Below are 24,390 nucleotides of genomic sequence, written 5' to 3' on the forward strand. Positions count from 1 at the left end.
ACATTATTGACCATTTCCTTTCACATACATATATCTGCTGTTCAGAATTATAGGTTACCAGGACATCATACTGGAATACATGTAAGAAAGGATTAATTGGAATACAATATGGATTGGGATGAAATTGTATTAGTTTTATCCAAAGAAAATGCTACAGAGGTTATCATTTGGTTCCATATTACAGCAAACTGCTACAAAACATCAACATTTCAATGGGGTTTAGGTCAGACCATCAGAGAGAACTCAAGATCAAGTTAAAACCCCTTATTTACCTTAAGGTATTTTTATTTAGATTGATAGTAACAAATCCCTATGTCACGATCCAAAGCTCTTTTCAATGGTGTAGTGCTCAGTGTACATAATTTCTGATATTTTCTCCTCTCAAACATATTTCCAAATTGTGTTTCTCTGAGTCATGTCATCTTCTCAAAGACATCTCTAATGTTTCATCGGAAAGAGATTGGATGTGAATGCTTTTCTTTGCATATTTGCCCATTATTCTGTATCTGTTGCACTCTTCCTGCAATCTCCTTTCCTTGTGAAGGGCACCTATAGATGCAGCATCAGCATATGTTATGTACTTTTCTAGAGACATTGTATCTGACTTTAGAATCATATAATGGATGACCTCCTTGGAGAGAAAAGCAATGATCAGTTTTCTTTTAAATGCATGATAATAATTAAATACATGAACCCATTGCTCTGTGCATAGTTCCCTTTTTGTAGTATGATTTCTGAAAGATCATTCCACTTGCAAGGGTGGTTTGAACAGTTATATACAGTGAGGTTTATTTTTATTTTATATATTTCTGTTATGCTTAAAATAAATAAAACTGTCATTGAAGAAGCAATCCCCTTTGGTAGCTTACAGTGAATAAAACACCTCACTGTCCTTGATTACAGATTGAGAGATTTTTGCAGATTTGAATTTGGTAAAGTATCAGGAAGACAAATAACTATAGTCATATTAAGAGCCTCTTTTCCATATACTTCCCCTCCATACACCTGGGAACTCATGCCTTAAGTTAAAGCAATCTCTTTCTAAAATTGCTAATGGACATCACACCAGGTTAGCAAGAGTGGAGCCTACTTAATGGGTTTTACTCTTACGGTTTTAAAGATTCTGAGCCGTAAACGGAAGGAAATTGATACATGAAAACTATTCACAATTGCTAGTTTAACGAATTGTTCCAGTAATTACCAATACTCATAACCTTTCACTTTCTTAACCTGAAGCTCAACAAAACATAATTGCTTTTTTTTTTTTTGTTACCTATCACTGTAGCATTAAATTATTTTTATTTTTTTGTTCCTTTTCATAAGGAACATTACAGTAAATTGCTTCCAGTGCCACTTTACCAGTTTCTACGGGATATATTGCATTTTCTAGTTTCTATGCATGTCCAAATAAGTGGCATCAATTTTCTTTGACTACCTCTCTGCTGTTGTTTCCTTGTACAGTTTCCACCTGGTAATTTCTATATAAACTATGTATCTCTTTCCTCACTGCAGTACTTCAGAGATTCAATAATTGTTTCACTTTTTTCCCCAGTGTTGTCATTTTCAAATATACTTTACAATTAAATACAATTAAATAAATTGCATATTTCCTATTTAAAATGTATGTTATTATATATATGTATGTAATTATTGTAAATATATATATACACAGTATATTAGTATTTTACATATTTTCTGTACAAGAAAATATGCAGTATTACACATAGTAATATTTTTCTCAATCTCTGAAATGTTGCAAAATACAATATATTTACAAACAAATGTATTCTGTACTTCCTATTTGAAAACTTAAAATCCAATAGATGCTTAAGTTTTTTTATTTGTTTATTTATTTATTAATAACTATGGTATGTTGCCTTTTCCCTTAACCATTTGGTTGTAGATTTTGCAACAAAGATGTGTGACAAAGCTTCAACTTCTATATCTTGACTTGAAAAAGGACCAAAAAATACACTATGTACATTAACCTCTGTATTTATGTGCCTGGATTCCATAACTATTATCATTATGTAAAGCACAAACATAAATCCGGTAAGGAGACCAACAGTGCTGCGGCAGATATTCCAGCCTTATTTCTCACACTATCAATTGCAGACTATACAGTGCTTCCAGAAAGTATTCACAGCGCTTCACTTTTTCCACATTTTGTTATGTTACAGCCTTATTCCAAAATGGATTAAATTCATTATTTTCCTCAAAATTCTACAAACAATACCCCATAATGACAACGTGAAAGAAGTTTGTTTGAAATCTTTGCAAATTTATTAAAAATAAAAAATAAAAAAGCACATGTACATAAGTATTCACAGCCTTTGCCATGACACTCAAAATTGAGCTCAGGTGCATCCTGTTTCCACTGATCATCCTTGAGATGTTTCTACAACTTGACTGGAGTCCACCTGTGGTAAATTCAGTTGATTGGGCATGATTTGGAAAGGCACACACCTGTCTATATAAGGTCCCACAGTTAACAGTGCATGTCAGAGCACAAACCAAGCCATGAAGTCCAAGGAATTGTCTGTAGACCTCCGAGACAGGATTGTATCGAGGCACAGATCTGGGGAAGGGTACAGAAAAATGTCTGCAGCATTGAAGGTCCCAATGAGCACAGTGGCCTCCATCATCAACCAAGATTGAACTCTTTGGCCTGAATGGCAAGCGTCATGTCTGGAGGAAACCAGGCACCGCTCATCACCTGGCCAATACCATCCCTACAGTGAAGCATGGTGGTGGCAGCATCATGCTGTGGGGATGTTTTTCAGCAACAGGAACTGGGAGACTAGTCAGGATCAAGGGAAAGATGAATGTAGCAATTTACAGAGACATCCTTGATGAAAACCTGCTCCAGAGCGCTCTGGACCTCAGACTGGGGCGAAGGTTCATCTTCTAAGCACACAGCCAAGATAACAAAGGAGTGGCTACAGGGCAACTTTGTGAATGTCCTTGAGTGGCCCAGCCCAACCCGATTGAACATCTCTGGAGAGATCTGAAAATGGCAGTGCACCGATGCTCCCCATCCAACCTGATGGAGCTTGAGAAGTCCTGCAAAGAAGAATGGGAGAAACTGCCCAAAAATAGGTGTGCCAAGCTTGTAGCATCATACTCCAAAAGACTTGAGGCTGTAATTGGTGACAAATGAACACTTATGTACATGTGCTTTTCTTGTTTTTTATTTTTAATAAATTTGCAAAGATTTCAAACAAACTTCTTTTTGAGGAAAATAATTAATTTAATCCATTTTGGATTAAGGCTGTAACATAACAAAATGTGGAAAAAGTGAAGCGCTGTGAATACTTTCTGGATGCACTGTATAAGGCCAAGGGTGAGGTGGTAAACCCCATCGAATACATTATTTGTATTTGGTGAGCACTATCCAGTCATCCCCACTATGAAAAAGTGTGGACTACTGAGCCACTGCAGGTCTGACTGGGCAGCAAAACTGACCCAAGGCCAGCTGCTTTGCAATAACACAAAACCCTTTTTGCTTCAGGGTGAATAATATACTGACTTTCAGATTTTTTTTAATACTGTATATATATATTTTTATTCCCAGACTGCAGTCAATTTATTTAGCTTTTCTGAAGCAAACATAAACAGCATCATTGAGCACTTTATGTATGTGTCACCAGAAAGGCCCGCAGCATTTCTCTGTTTTGGGAATACCTAAATACAATCGTTCATTGAAAGATACAGGGGCTAGTTTTGTATTTCTTTCTATATGTGCTTTGAACCCCCCACATCAACCAGCATTTTTCATTTAATTTGCTTACCATTTCCTGCTGCTTTGTTTGTTTTTCAGTTTTTTTAATTTCCATGCTTTCATTTTTTATTTTTTTTTCCAAGTTGCTTCTAGGAATCTCTCAACAGGCACCCAATTCAAAAATGCTAATACTGCCGTGGTACTCGGGTTTAAATTCAAAGCAATATGCCCGGCTTTCATCTGACAATACTAATATTAAAGACTGGAGCAGTTTCAGTTTAATAGAGATTCAAGGAGTCTACAGTGGGATTTAAAAAAAATAGCAAGTCCCAGTGCCGCTAGCAGTATGTGTGCCATTTCTCAAGTGTAAAAAGAGCCATACACTGAATACAGAAGCAGACCTTATCTAAATATAAATATAGTGATGTCAATTTTTAATTAAAACGGCTTAAGTCATCACAGAAGATGTCTCGAAGAATATAAAAACTTGGGCTGCACTCATCTCCTTTTCTGTGCAGTCACTGTCATGTGTTTGCCAAGCGGCCGAGCTCAAACAGCAGGGTGTATATATATATATAGACGTGGATGCCTGTTTATCTGTTTTTTCCTTTTTTCATGTGTTCATTAATACACTTGTATTATGGACAGGCTTTACATTGTATTCGGTAGATACTTTATCTTGTTTTTCAGCACCTGCATTGGCACAGTCTTTATATATATATATTTATATATATATTTGTAAATGTTAAACAGGTCCTAGTGGTTTCTGTCAGGACCACGAACTGCAGATTTTCCCCTGCTTTAGCAACCTATGAAAGATCACCAAAGAGATAGTGCTTTATGACATGCTGAATGTGGGTTCATCACGAGATCAATCTTTGTAGGTTCTGATTGTGTTAAATATCACATCACAGAATGCACTGATTTTTGCACTACTTTTTTGAGTGGGATTAAAAAGATTAGCATTTCATTAGTAGTAGTATTTTAAAGTTTATTGTATGTACTTAACAGGTAATTAACTAGTTGTATGTGATTAAGTCAGAAAGAAGTTCATATAATTAGGTAAGAAACGCCCCAAGCCTTTCAAATGAACTGAATTCAGTCGTCGTAGTGTATAACTGTACATTTGATTGTGTGGCCAACCTTAGAGATGTTGTCTAGCATTTTCTGCCTAGATTTCTATGCCAGATCTTGGGACTGTACTATGTTTGCCAGTTCATTATCTGGGGTAGATCCCTTTACAAAGCAGACAACCATTCATCATCACAACCCCACTGGAAAAATCCATACCATCCCTCAGAGAAGGTTAAATCTATAAAGGGACATGTTAATTTTTAAGAGCTATTCTAGTGTAGAATGGAGAACCAATGGGAAACGGTTTGTGGGTATTGATTTTGCAGGCTTAAATGAACAATAAATGTGAGTGATGGTGGATAGCAATTCATAGTATTCCAGCTATGCCAGCTGTAGGTCATCCACTTGATTCACATCAGCTAATATCTGGGTTACCAACAAGGGGGGAGAATAAAACAGCATAAAGAAATCCGTTTACAAATGGACTCTTAAGGTTAAAGTCATGCACATGCCAAATAGGATTAAACATGTTATGCTGGGATGACATATGGAAAGACCACACTTATAATTCAATTTTCTCTAATGAATTGAGGACACTGGGCTCGGAAATGGAAAATGCATTTGATGGACAGTTAGACATTTCCATTATTTGGGAAAAGTGAAAGTTAGTTCAAGAGAAATTGGAATGAATCACATATGTTACTGACCAGGTGATTTTTAAATCTACCATGAAATATATATATATATATATATATATATATATATATATATATATATATATATATATATATATATATATATATATATTTATATTGATCTACACCAAATGAATAGTACATACTAATTTGATTTTCAATTTGCAACATTACAAGAGTTTATTTTATGTCTGGATGTGGTTTAAGAGACTTCTAGAAATATATAGATGCATTGGATATAACCAATAACCGTATGTCACTTTAATGCCTTACAGATATGTATTATAGATTTCAATTAGATTTACACTACTTCTGTTTGCATTCATTCAACAAAATATATTATTAATGATGTAGATTTTATAACATTGTGTACATATTTGTAGCTAAGCGGTTCTGGTAAAATTGTTCTTTCAAACAGTACATTTTTCTTTCTTAAGATGGATGAAAAGCCAGAATGTGTTACATTATCACATTTAACTTCATAGATTTTATATGTATACACACACACACACATATACTTGACTGTATGTAGGTTGCATATACAACTATATTTTGTGGTTTAATACTAATATGATCATCATTACTATTTAGATTTGTATATTAGAATAATGATTTCTTATAATGGTCTCTTACACATTTTTGTCCACACAGTTACACTTTTGTTTATTATAAACTTGGCTTCACAGGTCTATCTCTAGTTGGCCTCAGATTAATAGCACGCATTGATAACTCTTTGTTTTATGTTATTCCTTTTAATTTAGTTCTACTGGCTTTAAAGGCTGTTTTGTCCTTTTAATTGTATTTTTTTGTTTCCCAATTGTCTTTTGTGACTTGCCATTCGCTATTAACAAGCATTTCTCTACTGAGTGTTTGAAGATCATGCTAAGCTTCTGCAATGTAGTATATTTGAGTTTACACTTATGAGCAAGAGACGGTATTTAAACCGTGTCATTTAATGAGTTAATATTTAATTGTGAATTATAACATGTTTCACTTCATATAGACTTGACCTGCCTATACTCCCACACTCACTGTGGAACAGGAATCGGTAAAGTTGTAAATATATAATGTGATATAAATAATTTCAGAATCTGGAGACAGAAGTATTTAAAACTATGACAGAAATATTGTCCTACATTACACTGAAGATGAGTTTTTGTTCTTTAGTCTTTTAATATGATATTATATTGACAGCTTCCCAGCCCTCAATCGCTCTTCATGAGCCAAACAGGAGTCATAATATGGAAAGACATTTTAATTACTCAGCTTTAGGAAAAATACATTTTCTCAATCATTATAATTAGTATTAGTAGTAGCAATAGTAGTATTTATATCATCAGTATTGAAGTTGAAGCAAATTTAATTAAAATGTACTTTAATTTACATTATTATCAAATCTGTGCTAGAGGACACAAGGTTACTTCTTGTGATTCTTCCATTACTTTCAGGAAGAGACCAGGAATCCTCCAAAATGATTTACATGTATACATTGTTTACCATTTTTGGAAAACCATTAAATCATTTAAAGTAATTTGGGGATCCTGACAAGTAAGCCTAGGTATTTAATGTTATATTGATAGATTTGAACTGTTTGAATCTGACGCTACTGTGTGTCTATGTTGGATATGTGCTTAGAGAGAAGGCCCACATCATCAGCACAAAGAAAAACGTTTTTCGGTCTTCACAGAGTTTACTAAACACACCAAATACCATGTAAATGTGCCTTGCAAGATAATAGGTATATGATGTTGGGCAATATTAATGAATGTAAAGTCTTTAAGCTAGGATAAAAGCTTCAGTATTGTACTGTGTGAAGGCTGTAAAATACACAAGTGTGATTTCAAAAGAAACACTCAAAAGTTATAATATATCCAGAGAAGGGAGGGAGGCAGGTAAAATGAATGTCTGTGTCAAAGGTTTCCAACTTCTGCCTCAAGAAAAAGAGAAAGAAAAAAGAAAGTTGAGTGAGCAGTCAAACTGGCCAAGACAAGAAAATTGTATGGTATTCCAAAGGTGAAAAGAAAATTGTCCAAATGGTGCTAATGTCAACAAGACTAAAGCCATGCGAGAATGTCAAATGATACAAGTTAATGAATTAATTAAAAGCTAAATACATGTACTCACTGATCTAGTTTGTAGGGTTGCTGACTTCATTTAAGCAATTAAATATAGTATAACAAAGCATGCATACAGTTTATTTAGAATATTAAATAACGTTTGTCTGTTTTCCTTAGACAATGAAACTAATTAAAGGTACAAAGTTACAGAACCCTAAAATAGCATGTAACTAATTCAGACGTAGCCAGAAAAGACTGAGTGCTTACAGTGAAAAATGTAAAAGATAAGATAAGGCTAAACCAACCATTTATTTATTTATTTATTAAAGACAGGGCACTATTCATTGTTTGTTGTGTGTAATTTATCATTTGTCTGCACTGATGAATGTATTATTTGCTGCCAAGCACCACTCTTGTGATTGAAGCTGTAATCTGATTTTATTGGTTGTATTGGTATTAAGTATGTTTTATTTCACCGCAGGATTCAGATATTGAAAGTGTCACAGAAGATTAAACCGTCTTCTCTTTCAACAGAGACTTCATTACACCTGAATTTAACATTATGCAGCAATGTCGGCCTTGCCTATTGTATATGTGGTGGTGTTATTTTTTCAGCTGAAGCACTTTGGAGAAATTATATCAGTGTGAAGCTAAAATTAAATATTGCTAAATAAATGCTACTTTCACTGAGACGGATAACTCCATGTTACATTAGGTAGAAGTGTCAACACCGTCAACAAGCTGACAATGCATTGTAGTGCCTAACAGAGAGAATGTGAACACTTGCATTTATGCCTTTTTACTAAATGAAGAATGTTTTATTTTTTTTCCCCTAGAGGTGCTATACTGTTGGGCAGAAAAACAAAAACAAACAAACAATGCAAAAAAAAAAAAAAAAACATATTCACGCTTTCCTGTATTGCAATCTGTTAGGAACTGATTCATTTTTATATGGACACCTGGAGTAGTAGTAAAATATACATTTTTACTTCCTACAGCTCCTTAGGAAGATGAGTAATATAGAGAGGGAATGCCGGGTTCAATTCACAATGAAAGGACAATTTTCTATTCTGGAAAGAATTAAGTTAGACAGGCTAAATGAAGTACAATTTGCATATAAAAAGAAGAAAACCCATTATCACTAAATGTACACACCAGCTGACAGTATTGAATTACAGTTAAACATAATAGTGCTCATTTACTTTGCCACTTTTCTTTAAAGTATGTTTTATTCTTTATATATACTACAGTACAATGCTAAATTGTAATGGTCTGAGTATAAGGAGGCCAGTTTCTCTTCCCAGTCCCTTTTAACTACAGAGGATCTTTGTGGGGGGATAAGAAGGAATATTCAGTCTTATCTCATACAGATTTGCCTTTTAATTTCTGTTTAATTCAAAATTCCTGCACACAGGAAGGTCATATTTTGCCCCCATTAAATGTTTTAAATTCAGAAGTATATTTCAAACACAGCTGACACTGAGGTAATATCTTTTAAAACATCATACAGGAGTGTCTCTGCTAGCTGGCTTACCCCACATTTGCTGCAAAACATTCAGGCTTTTTTCCCCCGTTTCCTTATTTCTATATTATATCACGGCGAGATGAATGCACACGCATATATTCTTCATTATTCGCATTCATTTTTATAAGTGCCTGTTGCTTTGACCTGTCTCCCTCTCCCAGAATGCACCTGAAAATCTGATTTGACAACACAGGGAGGTTTGTGTCCAGATTAAATTGTTTAACCCTTTGCTGCGAAGGTTGTACAACTCAGGGTCAATTTTCTCTCTGAAGTAAAGTACTAGGTGGAGGGAAAATTGAGACATGTTCAGATTAAAATTCATAAGATGAATTGAGGAATCAGGGAGACTCAATTTGTGAGAGAAGACATCAAAAATAACAGCTTGGGGGGTCACATTTGAATCCCGAGTTAAGAGCATGTGTGATGGAATGAACCCTACTGAATACATAATTGATGGGAGATAAATAAAATAAGATTATAACTTTAGCGTTCTGAGTACCAGACACCCCTCTGTATTTACTACCCTGCTGTTGCCCGTGTGTAATTCCCGTAGCGACGTCTGACTGAGCTATCGCATTACAACTGGTGTTATTGCTCCGTACAGAAAAAGGTTTAGATGCTCAGAGCTATTCCGTCCCCACAAGAGGTGTAAATATAATCTGTGGATTTGGCCCGGAGTAGAGGAAGTTTCCGTTACAGTTTACATTAATCTGAGTTCTTGCTCTGAAGAAATGACGTTAAACACGTGCCCGTCTCTGACGCAAAGCACTGGATTACCGCCAGTGATGTTGTTAACCCTTTACTGTGCCGATACCTGCAATAGCTCTGATGGAATCAAGGTGTCAAAAAGCCCCTCAACGGCGTGCGTACCTGCTGAATCACCGGCTGCAGCCACAACTCACAGACTCGCACCGAAATGTGCTGCTCTTGTTGTTCTACCCCAAGAATGAAAATTACAATAATATCCCTTCTGTGTATTTGTATTTCTCTCTGAGGCAGATATTGATGAGTGCGCTGAGGGGATTATTCAGTGTCACAACCACTCGCGCTGTGTTAACCTCCCCGGCTGGTTCCACTGCGAGTGCCGGAGCGGTTTCCATGACAATGGGACCTACGCTCTTGATGGGGGGTCCTGCATCGGTAAGCAATTAAGAGCCAGAATCTTGTACTCTTTAATATATAGTGTCTATTAATAAACTATTGTGCATCTGAATGCTTTTTTTACTCTAATACCCAATTAGTGTTGCGGCCCTCTGTGAGGTTCCACAGACAGCGGCAGTAAATTGAAGCTATTAACAAAGTGTTTGTGGGTTGTTATCTGAAATTCTATACCAGGCTGCGTACAAGATTATTGCACCGCCCACCCTCATTCATTGTCCCTAATCAGTGGTCTTAGAGTAATGAGGAAGTTTAACTTGACACACTTGATCCTAATTAGCAATTTGTATGTTATTTTCTTCATCTTAGCACCCATTTGTTTTGAGAGTGGTTTGTCCTTCATCTGTTGTTACAGCGAGGAACACTTCAAGTAATAACATGACAACTCGGACAAAAATGTACACAACATAATTGAGCGCTGACCGAATCTATATCTAGATGTAAAATGGAGCACAAATAGAATAATCCCTGACCTTTGAATTACCAATACTGTTTGTATAACACTCAGTTTTGAGTTATAACATTTATTATGCGGTTAATAAGGTTGTGTATTTTAAACAGACGTGTACAAATGAACTTAATTGAACTACATTATGAAAGATTTCCTTCTCATCCCAGATATTGCGAGGCTTTGGTTTTGATTTGGCAGGCCGTGTTAACCACAGAGATCTGTGGTGGAATATTCTATGTGCTTACAGGTCTTAGCTGTGTGGGTGAGACACACAATGCTGTGATTTTCACAGAGCTGTACTGCCACTATACAGAGAGAAGATTCAATTGAAATGGTAAAGGCTGATTATTATTAGGATGGTGAAGTCTAATAATGAAAGTGCAGTGAGCATGCTGTGAAGAAAATTGGACTTGTTTGTCTTTCGAAGGCATGGGTCTGACAGCTTTTGAAGTTCTCATGGCTACACACACACACACACACATTATATATATATATATATATATATATATATATATATAAAAATACTCCATGTCTTAATGTGGTTTTCAACACCCCTTTTTACTTGCATATTGTCTAGTGCTTGTTCAAGGCCAAAGGGATGATGGCATACTTATAAAGCATTCAGAATTAATATACACGGTGAAAACAGATATAAATAGACACAGATAGATAAACAAATGGGGAAAGTAGGAAGTAAGCCATTTTAGGTGTTTGTATATTTTTATGTCACCAATAGACATTTAACATACCATAGGTTAACAATCAAACACACAATTCAAGCATGTAGGAACGTATAACAAGCTGAACATTTTCTAATGGAAGATTTTCGTCATGGTTTCATTTTCTTTATATATATATATATTTATTTTTAATAATGTATGCCCTCTGCCCCTTTTTTAAAAGTGAAAGGGAGCCGGAGACAGGGAGGTTGACATGTTGTGTTGAAATGATAGCTGTGGCATGAATTTAGCCTTATCTCCATCTGTGTAGTGTCAGTTTAATTTTAAAATGCATTCCGAGCAGCACAACCTCATATGACCGTCTTTCATTCTTGCTGATAAACGTAAAGCTTACGGATTTGGAGGCATTCATACTAATATCACCCCTGAAGCTGAAGCAGAGGTTTTCCGCACGCCAAGGTGTTTGACCTACCTAGTAGCAAGACATGCAGTGTATCAGCCTGGACACCCCACACTGGAATCCCAGTTTAACAACCGCCGGTGCGCCTGTAATTGTGTGTGAGTTTGTGTGTGTGTGTGTGTGTGTGTGTGTGTGTGTGTATGTGTATGTGTGTGTGTGTGTGTGTGTGTGTGTGTGTGTGTGTGTGTATGTGTGTGTGTGTGTGTGTGTGTGTGTGTGTGTGTGTGTGTGTGTGTGTGTGTGTGTGCGCGTGACCTTGAGACTGCTCTTTTCACTTCTTTGTACACATCTTCGCTCAGCTGTAGAGTAAGGTAGTCAGTGCGGATTTTCACAGGTTGTGAAAAAATATTTTGCTGTGAGTCATAAATCCAAATGCCCTTAGAGGTGCCAAGGATTTCTCATTTATCTTCCATTGAAGCTATACTGGGTTTCAATCAATTTAATACTTCTAATACACGCAATTTCCCAACACAGGGTGATCAAAGAATGACTTGCATTATAATGATTATAGAAGGGATAAAATTGGTGGTGGTTGATCTTGTTGTTGATTATATTTAATAATAATCATAACTGATGATAATGCAGAGGGAGCTGTAACTTTTGATGTCCCAGGCAGTACAGGTGTAAAGATTAATCTATGAGACCCGCTGAATTAAGTTTAAAGAGACCAAATGTAATCTAGATTGAAATATATACATATTGGACTGTGGCCTCATTATCTGCTCATTATGAATTCTGCTATTTGTGGAATACATTATTAGGGCATTTTCCAGTTTGTCTTTCTGTACACGTTCAATACTGTAATCAGAATGAGCTCTCTTTGTGAAGGGACATACCTTTTCATTAGAAGGTGCATGTTTATAAGTGACATAGCTCTGTAATTAAAAACCAGGAGAGTGTGTTGATATGTTTTGACAACCTTGGAAATTACAGATCTCATTGTCAGCCGTGTGTACAAGCAAGCTAACAGGGGTTCATCAGCCTTTAAAAGGAATACTTACAGACATGTAAATAATTGGTAGCACAACCTTAAGAGGGAAAGTGTCATCAAAACAGAGACCCTTTCGTAGTCTCATATTGCAATTGGCACGGCTGCATCTCCTTCATTGAAGTACCTTATAATAATAAGAGCTGTTCTCTTTTTATTGATTCCCAAGGCCACAGGCACTTCACTTGATCAGTGAAGGTGACAATGCATTTTGGACAAAGTAATTATAGATTAGTGTGCACGCCTGGAAACCACCTCTGGTTTAGGAGACGATGCGGAAGCGTGTTTTGATTCATTGTCAGTGTGGACTCGGCTAAGCAGACCCCGTTGGCAATGTTAGACTGAACTACAGGGACCCCTTTCACTCCGTGCTTCCCTGCCTATGATGAACCTGCGCCACGGATAACCGAAGAGGGCTTTGATCTCCAGCAGTTATAACATATCAAACACTTTATCATCAGTATAAAATAAATACATACAAAAACAGCTCTAGGTCAAGACATTTTCATTGTCAGTTTGAAGATGGGATTTTGAGATGGCTGTTGATGAAGAGTCAGTCCTGAGGGTAGTTATTATTAGTTGCTTCAGAATGTGGTGTGTGTTTGTGAAGAGGCTGTAGATAGATGGATAGATAGACAGACGTAAATAAAAAAAAATACAATTTATTTTTCATTAGCATTTCGCTTTTTCTATATTTTATGAAAACTCCTTGTGACCGAGAACCCTGGCATAGTCTCCTGCTTAATATAGCCTTCTAGACCAGAGATAATTTTGTTTTTCCTTATGTGAAATGTTTTAATGCCATCTTCTGTGTAGAATAAAAGGTATTACATTTGTCTGCCCAAAATTCTCTTGCTTATTGCAGATGTATCAATTACAGTAGGAAGAAGTATTTATCTGCATCCTTTTCTTGTTTTTGTCCTATATTTAGAAATTCTATTGTGCGTGATCACCACAGAAAAAAACGTACTCTTGCTAAGTGAATTTAAACAGATTTGCGGATCAGGGGCCGTCTACAGGTGGCGTAGCTGTGAACAGTCAGTTTACTACTCAGCCTGTGTATATGATAATTGGTAGATTCATCAGTTTGCTGTTTCAGTATTGAGCGAATGTTTCAGATGTAACATATATAGTGTGTGTCACTCAGGAAGCCGCTCACGAAGTGCAGTGAAGATTTAATTCACACCGAGTGAATTAAATCTTCACTTTCCTACTGGTTTTCTCGTTACCTCAGTGAGGAAACGCGGCATGTTCCAGCTGTTTAGCCATTGGTCCACTAGCAGTCTGTACTGGTGTGTGTGTGTGTTGTTTTTTTAAATCTTATTGCCATCCTTTGGTATATTCTGATAAGGTGTCAAATGGGACAAGATCTGAGCGCTGTGGAGACATTCACTGTGCATTAATCTGTTGAGAGGAAAAAAAGACATCAGTACAGTTTGTAACTTGGCTGTACAAACCCAAATTACCTTTGGCAAAATGGTGACTGTACAGGTTTTATTTTCCTGCATAGCCATTGTACTCATATTATGTCCTTCTTTCTCTCACAAATAAGTCCTGTTAAGTAATAAATAAAATTGCAACAAACTTGATTGCTTCACACTCTACACACTACTTGCCATACTGTGGAACTGACTGTGCCAAGCGTCAGAGATTGTGCTCACATTTTTCCTGTATTCATAATGACCAAGTTTACTCTGTATTTTATGACATTTTGGATGTATTAATAAACATATTGTGAGTAAAGATTATGATAATGGGACGCACATGCACTTTACTGCACATGCACCTTAATTTTAGTATACATAACCCTTCCATATGGCCTGCCTTAGGATATTAAAATAAAATGCAGTTGGCGTTTTGTAATACATAGCTGTTTGATACCTGGTAAGTCTCTGTAATTACTAACATCTGTTTCTTGAATAAATTGTGGGAAAAGCATGCCAGTTTTTTGTCTGCGCTGGGCCAAAGGGTTTAATGGCACTCTGTTGAATATGGCACGGAGACCTATTAATCAACAGACAATTCTGGAGGTATGTCTCTCATCCTGACAGATATTTCATTTAGTTTATGCAAATAGGCTGTGTGGCTTTCAAAATAAATTGTGGGAGCCGTTTTCTATCAGTGCGAGTTTATACAGAAACCAATTAGAATTTACATTTTTGCTTTTGCTTTCGGTCCGGCTCCGAGGATTTTTGTTGTTGTCGTGCTTCATTGTTGTTGAGTGATGGTGAGCGTTTTCGAGCAAAACACACGATAGTTTGCATTTTTTCCTATAAGATCTACTTATAAGGGCCATGGTGATTGAAAGTTTTGGGGCGAGAAACACTTGATTAAATACATTTAATTGACGTTTATTTCCACCTGCCTCAGAATCTCTCTAAACCACTTGCTTGCATAAACGCAAAGGAAAATCCATGCTTTGACCTTTTCGATGCGTTCTTCTGAGGTCATATTATAACTTGTATAAGAGTTAAATTTAAGCTCCTGTTTTAAAATGTGTATTCACATTGAGACTCAAGGTATATTTACAACCTCAGGTAAAACTGCCAGTTGTAGGGCTGTTTGTGTAAACGAGACAAATCCTCTATTTTCCAATCATCCTGTTACTTTGAAAAGTCTACTTAAAATCAAAACCAAGCCTTCAGGTTTTCTTAAATTATCAGGATGGAGATTTAGGTCATAAATACTATAATGCCTCCCACAGACACTGTAACTGAAATTGAAAAGCACTTTATTTTTTAGGGTGACACATAATGGAAAAATGCACCCTGCAGGGCGGTGGGATTTTGTTGTATTATTCCATTTTCCCCCGCTGAATATCATTATTTTAATTCCACAAGCGTTAGCCAGTTATTTTCCATGTGCAAGGTACTTTGAAGGTGTCTTTAAAGGTTTATGAATCAGAACCTCCTTCATTTCCTTTGGCCATACGAGAAAAAAAAACATCAAGACATTGACCTGATTGCATACCCAAACAGTCTCACTGCCTTCAGCCGAATGTACCGATATCGAGACATTGAATTCCTCCAAGGTCTCTGGTGTGCGGTGTCTTTTTACACCACTGCCGCCCAGGTTGTAGGCCCAAGATGGCATTTGTCTTTGCGTGTGCAGAAACGTAACGCAGGGCTGGTTCTCTCCCCGTTTCACAGACATTGACGAATGTGCAACAAGAATGCACACCTGCTGGAACGACTCGGCCTGTGTGAACCTGCTGGGGAGCTACGACTGTCTGTGCCCTTCTGGACCATCTTGCACAGGGGACTGCCCCCATGAAGGAGGACTGAAGCGGAACGGTCAAGTCTGGACTCTTAAGGAAGACAGATGCTCAGTGTGTTCTTGCAAGGTACATTTTCACCGACACAGTAAATCAATCTCTTAAGGGAAGGAGTCTGTTGATTGATTGTCTTTGTACACAAGTGGCCTTTAATGCATGTTCCTTGCGTTATGCCCATTCAAGACTTCAGTCCTATATTTGATCAATATAAAACATTGCTTTTGCCCTGTGTATTTCCAGTGGTCAGTATAGGGATGCCAGCCTGTTATGCTAATTGTCTTTTCATGCTATATGGTGCCTCACATTCATGTGCTGCTGGTAACCAATTGCATAACAATAACAATTAATAATAATTTGGACAATGGTAAGTCAGGAAAATATCTGCAATATCATCAGCAGAAAAAAAGAGTAATTCAAGTAAATATTCCCCTGCTTTTTCCACACTGGCCTCAGGAACCAGATTTGGTATTGTCTGCCATGCTTCTGTCGGATGAAAACTTGTCAAGATTATTCCAACACAATGTGCTCTGAATAATAGTGTTCGTGCCTCTTTATGGGATTTCTGTTCTAATGACACAGAGCACAATATCAAATCAATTGTGTGTAACTATTCTACATTGGAAATCAAATTCACGAGTGGATCTCATGAAATCGAGTATAGATACAGCTACTTCTAGCTCTTAGAAACCTCTGTATTGATTGTTTTATCGTATTGTTTATGATCTGTCCTCATGCCCTCGTCTGTTTCGGTTTATTTATTGCAAGTTAAACTGCAGACTTGTGCAGTGGGACTGTACAATATCATTTGGCTGTAAAATTGCAATGCTATTATACATTCAGATGCCAAAAAGGTCTGGAGTATTACTAATATCATATACAATGCATCCTGGTGTCATTCCATATTGCTCCTATCAGAGGCAGGTTTTTCCAGAGACATTACATAATGGCTGCTGTACACGTTAGTATGTGGTATGAATTCATGGATTTGGATCACTTTGTTATACCAGATCAAATGATAAATGGTCTGAAATCTACATTAGGGTGTAAACATCTCTACATCAGGTTTCACACCTCTGGATCAAAGCATAGTACAACTTCCAATGTTCAATAGTAATATAGCTTTAAGAACTTGCAACATATTGATTTAAGAACAATTCTTTATGAAATATTAACAGCAATTGATTACTTTTAATAGCCTTCCTTTCTTAAACATTTAATAGGATTGTTCAGTTTTTGTATTCTAATCGTGTTTAGTCATTATCTTTGTTTTAATAGGTTATCATTGTAATCAGGAAACATGTTTTCAGGGAACCCACACGAATTATTGTAAGGCTTTTCAACAGTTTAAAGCTGCTCTACTACTGTGTTCTTTGATGTTAGATTATTTATTTTTACTTTGATGCTGTTAAGTGTTTGAATACATTAACAGGTTATCAACACTCTTATCAACAGTCTTCATTAGATACCTTTTGAATATATCAATGTACTGCTTTTTGTACTGTCTGAAATCACAGAATGTAGATTGTTGCAAAATGAGTACAATGAGTATAAATTGTGCCACAATGTCTGCTTTCCTGTTGTCGTGTTTACTCCTAAAACCAACTGAACTCAGTCATTTCATATTAAAGTGAATCATGAAAACCTAAAATTGAGAAAATTCTCATTTCATTTAAGGTTTTATGAATCTCACAGCAAATTGAATTGGGCCAGTAATGTAGCCTGTTATGCATTAAATCATAAGCTTTCATAGTAAGCTTATAATTTTATGTGTGGCTATATTGTGAATTAAGTATTGCAATTATGCACTTCTTCAGTTCACTTTCAATATAATTTAGTCTCTTTAAAAAAGGTGTGTGTCTTGAAACGTCCAAATTATTTTAATTGCCTGTCCTCCAAGGGATTTATTTGCCAACTACAGAGCTAGTTTCATCACTTCTTCCAAACCAAAGCATCGAGAGTGAAATGAATACAGATCAGTACATTTCCCGTGTGTCCCACCTAAAATTTACTTATCATTATTTTTAATCGGTTGAAAAGGTGAAACACGTTTGAGTTCAGAGTCGTATTTTATTATTCTGAAGGGTGACTCCAAAATCTAAGCAGATCAGGAAAAAACCTGACAGGGTCTGTTCTCCACCCCAGGATGGGAAAATCTTCTGCCGGAGGACAGCCTGTGACTGTGAGAACCCCAACGTGGACCTGTTCTGCTGTCCGGAGTGCGACTCCAGAGTGACCAGCCAGTGTCTACACCAGAGTGGACACACAGTGTACCGCAGTGGAGACAACTGGACCTACAGCTGCCAGCAGTGCAGATGCTTGGTTGGTTCCTCTACTTGTATATCTTGCCACTTGATCTAGATGATTAATCATTTCTGTCCATCCTTTGGTATAACACACACATCTTTAATGATATCCCTGGAAAAAACTAAGGAATGTTTTCAATTCATTGGAATGTAACCTGAGTGTCATATATAGCATATGACAATTTCCATTGATTGTTTCCATTCATGAATAATAGAGTTCACTATTACAATATCCGTAATTCATATTGCATTCCATTTACGTTTTTCTTTTGTTTTCTTTTTCTCTTTTTTTCATGGCAGTATTTGGAAGGAAATAAAGTTTAATTAACAAAAGCCTGATCCAGAGAACTGCAAGCAGTAAGCAGGGAATGATAGTCATTAGGAAACCCTGGTGGGATTAATACTGAACTGGGAATGACAATGTGATTGAGAATTAATCAAAATATCTGCACAAAGTACTTAACCTGCCACCAGCTCATTTATATAAATTAGGAAACAATTAATATAAGGTGAAATTGTGGGAACAAAGTATAACGTTTCAGAAACCCTTTTTTATAAACAAGTCTCTAAGTCTCTAATTGAGAAATTGTAATTCTTTGAGGTTTGTTAACCTCCTGTTATGCAACACCAAGCTTCAGTAAGCATGATTTTTCTTTTTCAATAATTCCCAAATGTGAGAAATAAATAATTTTGTTGAGGTAGAGGGCTGTCGATGCATACCCACCCCACCCAAGGGACTGGGGAGTGACAAGGACAAGGACTTTCTGATCTCCTTGGCTTCTGTTACACTATCTGGAGGGGAGGCAGCCATTAGTCCTAGGCCTGAAGTCGTGGACCCCCCACAGATTCATTTTCTCCTGTAACAGTCTGTCATCCTGTGGGAGTTTTAGTTTTTGTCTCCTCCGTGCCTTATGGTTTACTTTACTTTTTGTATTAATAACACAAGCTTGTGTTGATTTTAATGTGTAAAGCGCTCTGTGGCATCTCTGCAAAGAGTGTAACACCACATTTTGATTGGTGGATTGATTGATTCATTCATTGATTGATGGGAAACAGTGTATCAGGGTTGGGGGAATTGCACATTGGGGGTGTTTATGAGAAGAACTCTTGTTAATATTGTTAAAATCCATAAGTAACCTCTATAGACTGTTGTACAAGAAGCTTCCAGGATTTTGCAAAAGTTTTTACAAGAAATAGTTCATAATTTGGAAAGTAAACACAAAAAATATAAAATGTGATACTTAGTCAGTGTGTTCAGAATTATGGGTTATCAGAAAATATTTATGCAGCAGTTGTATTTCCATTATAAAAGCAATTCCACAGGTCGGTTACACACGTTCATTAAAAAATAAGTTAATACTTAATCAGTCGCAAGCAATATGCTTCTCAGACCGAGTTCCTGGAATTGTAGATTGAAATTAATTCCCTGGCAAACAAGCACATGTGGTGTCCTGATTTCAACTATTTCTCCACAGTCGGCTTTGGGATTTATTTTATTTGTAATAGTGACATACTAATTTGAAGATGATTCACAACTTCTTGAAAATATCATTTTTAATTGCTACTGCCTGCAGTTAACTGCATGATTACCTCTTTGTGTATTATTAATATAAAATGCTATACGTTAGCCAGAAAAGTTAACCCTTCAATAACCCAGAGTGGGTTATGGGTTTTGATGAAAGAATTCCAAGGGATTGGTTTGTGTCTTAATTTAACATGCGCTAGTTGTTCCTAACATTCTTTTTCCTGTTCTACTTCTAAATGTCACATAACCTGTATTTAATGTTTTTGTGTTTTGTGTTTTTGCGAAGGAAGGAGAAGTGGACTGCTGGCCAATCACATGCCCGAGTCTAGATTGTGAGTATACTTCAGTGTCGGAAGGTGAATGTTGCCCCCAGTGCGTGAGTGATCCCTGTCTCGCCGACAACATCGCCTACGACATCAGAGAAACCTGCTTGGATAGCCATGGAATTACACGGCTCAGTGGCTCGATATGGACCATGGCTGGGTCTCCCTGCACTACATGCAAATGCAAGGTATAGAATAATGTATATTATTCCATGTGACAGCCGCATGCAGTGTGCCGTGTTTTGCTCTCAAAATCACATGTAGTTCCAATCCCAGGCCTGAAATCTCTAGGTATTTTAACACCCTGGCTTCTGGATGCTTGGGTGGGTAGGTGGGGAGGAGTACCATAATATCTGTCTTGTGTTTTTTAGATAAAGTAAAGATAAAGAAACTGCATTGAGTCTTATATTAAAATGTGCTTTTCCTACACCTACACTTATTCGTACAATATTTACTATGCACTAAAGGAAAACTAAATAAATTAAACTAATGCACTGATAATATAAACCACTAACAATACTTTAAATGGTTTCTGACGTACGATTTTTCTTTTCTGCTCTCATCCCTCAGAATGGCAACATTTGCTGCTCGGTGGATTTAGAATGTCTCCAGAATAACTAGGAATCCGCGCCTTTGGAGAATCTTTTATTTACAAACTGATTTAATCATCTGGTTTAAAGATCCAAATTTTCATTTTTTTGATACACCTGACAATTGCCAAAGTCTCCACATGAGGAAGAGGTATGGGACTGCAGCCCTGGAGGAGCCCCGGTCTCTCCCCTTGGCTGTTGTCTTTGAGAGACGATGAAGGGAACATCGTTATTCTTGAGTACGGAAACCATGCGTGATTTCATTTTTACTCATTCCCAGGCTGTTAAATGTGTCATATTTTTGTGTTTCTGTCCATTATCTGATGAAAAACAAACACACAAAGTAGAAAGGTTATAGCTACCTTGCTACCAATGTTAAACTAAATCTGAAGCTAAATCAGTTTTTTCATCCTCTGTTCACAATTGTTAAACATACTTTGAATAATCTCATTTTTACTGTTTGCAAACTTGACTGGTCAGAATTGCATATTATGTTTTGCTTCTATGAGTTAACGCAAATGTTTTGATGAATGCCTGTCTACAGAAATCGCCAGCACTTTTCACAACACCATGCGAACTTGGCTTCCACTGTGGTGAATAAGGCACTTTGAAGCATTTCATATTCTTTTGACATATATTTATTTAAAAATATCTCTCCAAAAACCACTTTCATACATATGTTTTCAAGCAAAACAACTAATTCACAAAATTAGACTGTTCTGGAGGGAAAGGTCATCCCAGTTACTAAAACAAATACAAATAAACATTTTACAGTGCACAAACACTGTAGCATTCTGCCTATTTTCGACTAACTCAGCGACAAAACTCGGATCCGTCAAACCTGCTTTGCTGATGCTCAATAGGACAAATGCTGAATTGCAAGGACAAGGTAACTTGAATTCAAAGACTATGACCTTTTCCTGAATGCTAACAAGTATAACAACAAGGTAAAAGGAATACTATTAAAACACATTATTTAAAGAGTATGAGCTGTATGCCTACAGTTCAGTAGGTTCATTCTTATTTGCTTACTGCTACGCTTATTAAGGAACAGAATATGGCCTCTGGCTTTTATATTTTCCTCTCCACTGGATGTTCTGTAATTTCAATCATTTTCTCTCATTGTGTCACACCTCAACCCCCCCCCCACATCTTCTATTCAGAGTTAAGTGACAGATGTTGATGCAAACAAAGTCTTTGTAAAAGCAAATATAAACATTGTGACAGTAGTGTTGATGTAGAGATGACAAACACAATTGTTTCAACCTAGCAGGTGGCCTACGCTAGAACAAACTACCAGATATTTAACCCAACATGCATTGCGTATAATCTAGTATGCACTGATACATTATCTTTATATACTGAGTACAAATGCATCTTAATCTAAAATCAGAAGTGCTACATTAATTTACTGATTTCAGGTCAGGATAACATATGTGGGTTTTGTCAGAATAATGTTTTTTTTTTTCCATTCATTTCATATATATAATTTCCTAGCCTATTCTTTGAAGCCTTGAAAATCTGACTGTTCTTTGCAGACTTTTCTCTCTTGAATTTAAAAATTATATACACAGACATAAAGTCCTTAGTGGAATTTACCATGCAGATTCTTCTCAAACGGATTTGTTGCTGCGTGAACGATGAAAGTCCGTCTTCAGAAATGTCTGTTTTATGTGTAATTTGTTTTGATGAAATGCACTAGAGTCTTTAGCAATTAGCATGCACTCTACTGCTTAGCAGTGCACCGGTGAAATCTGCTTATAATAATATATAACTGATGTTGCGAAATTTGAACAATCAGGGTTCGGTCACATAAGTGGTTCTCCTGCAGCAAGTATCAACTTGCATCTTATTACAGTTATACCAGTAACGGAGTCAGTAACGCAGCTTACAATTTCCCCACATCTGATTTTTCAGGTTTTGTTTGGGTTTTGCTTCTTTGTTTGGTGTTGTACTCTCCTCAGATGTACACTCTATCTAAAATAAGTTTTCAAAGCAACTGAAGCAACCTGTAGTAATTGTATAACGCTGAAAGAAAACACTACACTTTGAACAGATCAGCATACAGCATAAATGAGAACCAAGCCATAACACTGTATCCTATGTATTTTCACATAGCATTACATTAACACAACGGTCCATGACTACCAGAGATTGAGCATATGTGGTCTTTACATCTTTACCAATCTATTCAGAAAATAAAAACAAGCCTTTTTTGAAATTCCTGTGTAAATGTCACTGTAACATATTGAAACTATGTTTAGATTATAATCGTTTTTTCTAATTTATGTGCTTTGAAATATGGTGAAATTCTTTGTTTGTGTAAATACAATGTAAAGCTGGGGGCTACTAAAAACAAAAAAGAATATGGGAATAAATCATACAATTATACATTCTTAGGTCCTAAGCTACCTTATTTAATTGTGAAAAGGGTCATTTATATCATTTTTAATTACCGCAAGAAAGATATCTTTGATCTTTTTTATTTATTTATTTATTTATTATTATTATTATTATTATTATTATTATTATTATTATTATTATTATTATTATTATTATTATTATAACTGTTGCCTTAACCCTTTCAGTATTGGCCTGATTTAAACATTTTAATTTTCAATCCGTAAATACAACAATAAAAAAATAAGCAATGCCGAGATAAAATACAAGGTTTTGTACAGAGAAGTACTGCTTTTATAAGTGTTTAATTTCAATATGAAGAAAAGCAATATTTAAAGGATTATTCCAGAAAATAAATGTAAATACAAAACGTACATGCTTTTGCTTTGAAATGATAAACTAATGGACATAGAAAGCCTCATAATATGGCAGTTTGATTGCGAAATATAATGAGCCCCAAGAGCTGAATATTTTGTAATTTCTGATATATTTAAATTTCAGTTTGTAACCTTCAGATGTGAGTAATAATACGAAAATAATCATTTTTATCTGATGTAAACAGAAATGCAAATAAGTCAAGTTACTAATTAAAAATCAGAATGAATTTCTGTGGGCAGGCTTAATACTTATGCTTTCTAGAAGACCTGTGGAAATATGCCGTGTGTGTGTGTATGTGTGTATATATATTTATATATATATATATATATATATATACACTCACCTAAAGGATTATTAGGAACACCATACTAATACTGTGTTTGACCCCCTTTCGCCTTCAGAACTGCCTTAATTCTACGTGGCATTGATTCAACAAGGTGCTGAAAGCATTCTTTAGAAATGTTGGCCCATATTGATAGGATAGCATCTTGCAGTTGATGGAAATTTGTGGGATGCACATCCAGGGCACGAAGCTCCCGTTCCACCACATCCCAAAGATGCTCTATTGGGTTGAGATCTGGTGACTGTGGGGGCCAGTTTAGTACAGTGAACTCATTGTCATGTTCAAGAAACCAATTTGAAATGATTCGACCTTTGTGACATGGTGCATTATCCTGCTGGAAGTAGCCATCAGAGGATGGGTACATGGTGGTCATAAAGGGATGGACATGGTCAGAAACAATGCTCAGGAAGGCCGTGGCATTTAAACGATGCCCAATTGGCACTAA

The 24,390-nt window shown here is 36.3% G+C and overlaps 1 protein-coding gene across 1 annotated transcript in view; it reads left to right on the top strand.

Moving 5' to 3' along the window:
* Positions 1-23,276, top strand: part of LOC136747589 (protein kinase C-binding protein NELL1) — a 154,997-nt gene extending 131,721 nt beyond the window's left edge. Inside the window, exons 16-20 of the mRNA XM_066700531.1 lie at positions 10,072-10,212; positions 15,959-16,152; positions 18,226-18,402; positions 20,198-20,422; positions 20,805-23,276. Of these exons, the coding sequence (XP_066556628.1) occupies positions 10,072-10,212; positions 15,959-16,152; positions 18,226-18,402; positions 20,198-20,422; positions 20,805-20,855 (788 nt within the window). The 3' untranslated portion in view covers positions 20,856-23,276. The remainder of the gene's footprint in view (positions 1-10,071; positions 10,213-15,958; positions 16,153-18,225; positions 18,403-20,197; positions 20,423-20,804) is intronic.
* Positions 23,277-24,390: the final 1,114 nt, after the last annotated feature.

The sequence above is a fragment of the Amia ocellicauda genome, chromosome 4, assembly GCF_036373705.1.
Source record: "Amia ocellicauda isolate fAmiCal2 chromosome 4, fAmiCal2.hap1, whole genome shotgun sequence".
NCBI lineage: Eukaryota > Metazoa > Chordata > Actinopteri > Amiiformes > Amiidae > Amia > Amia ocellicauda.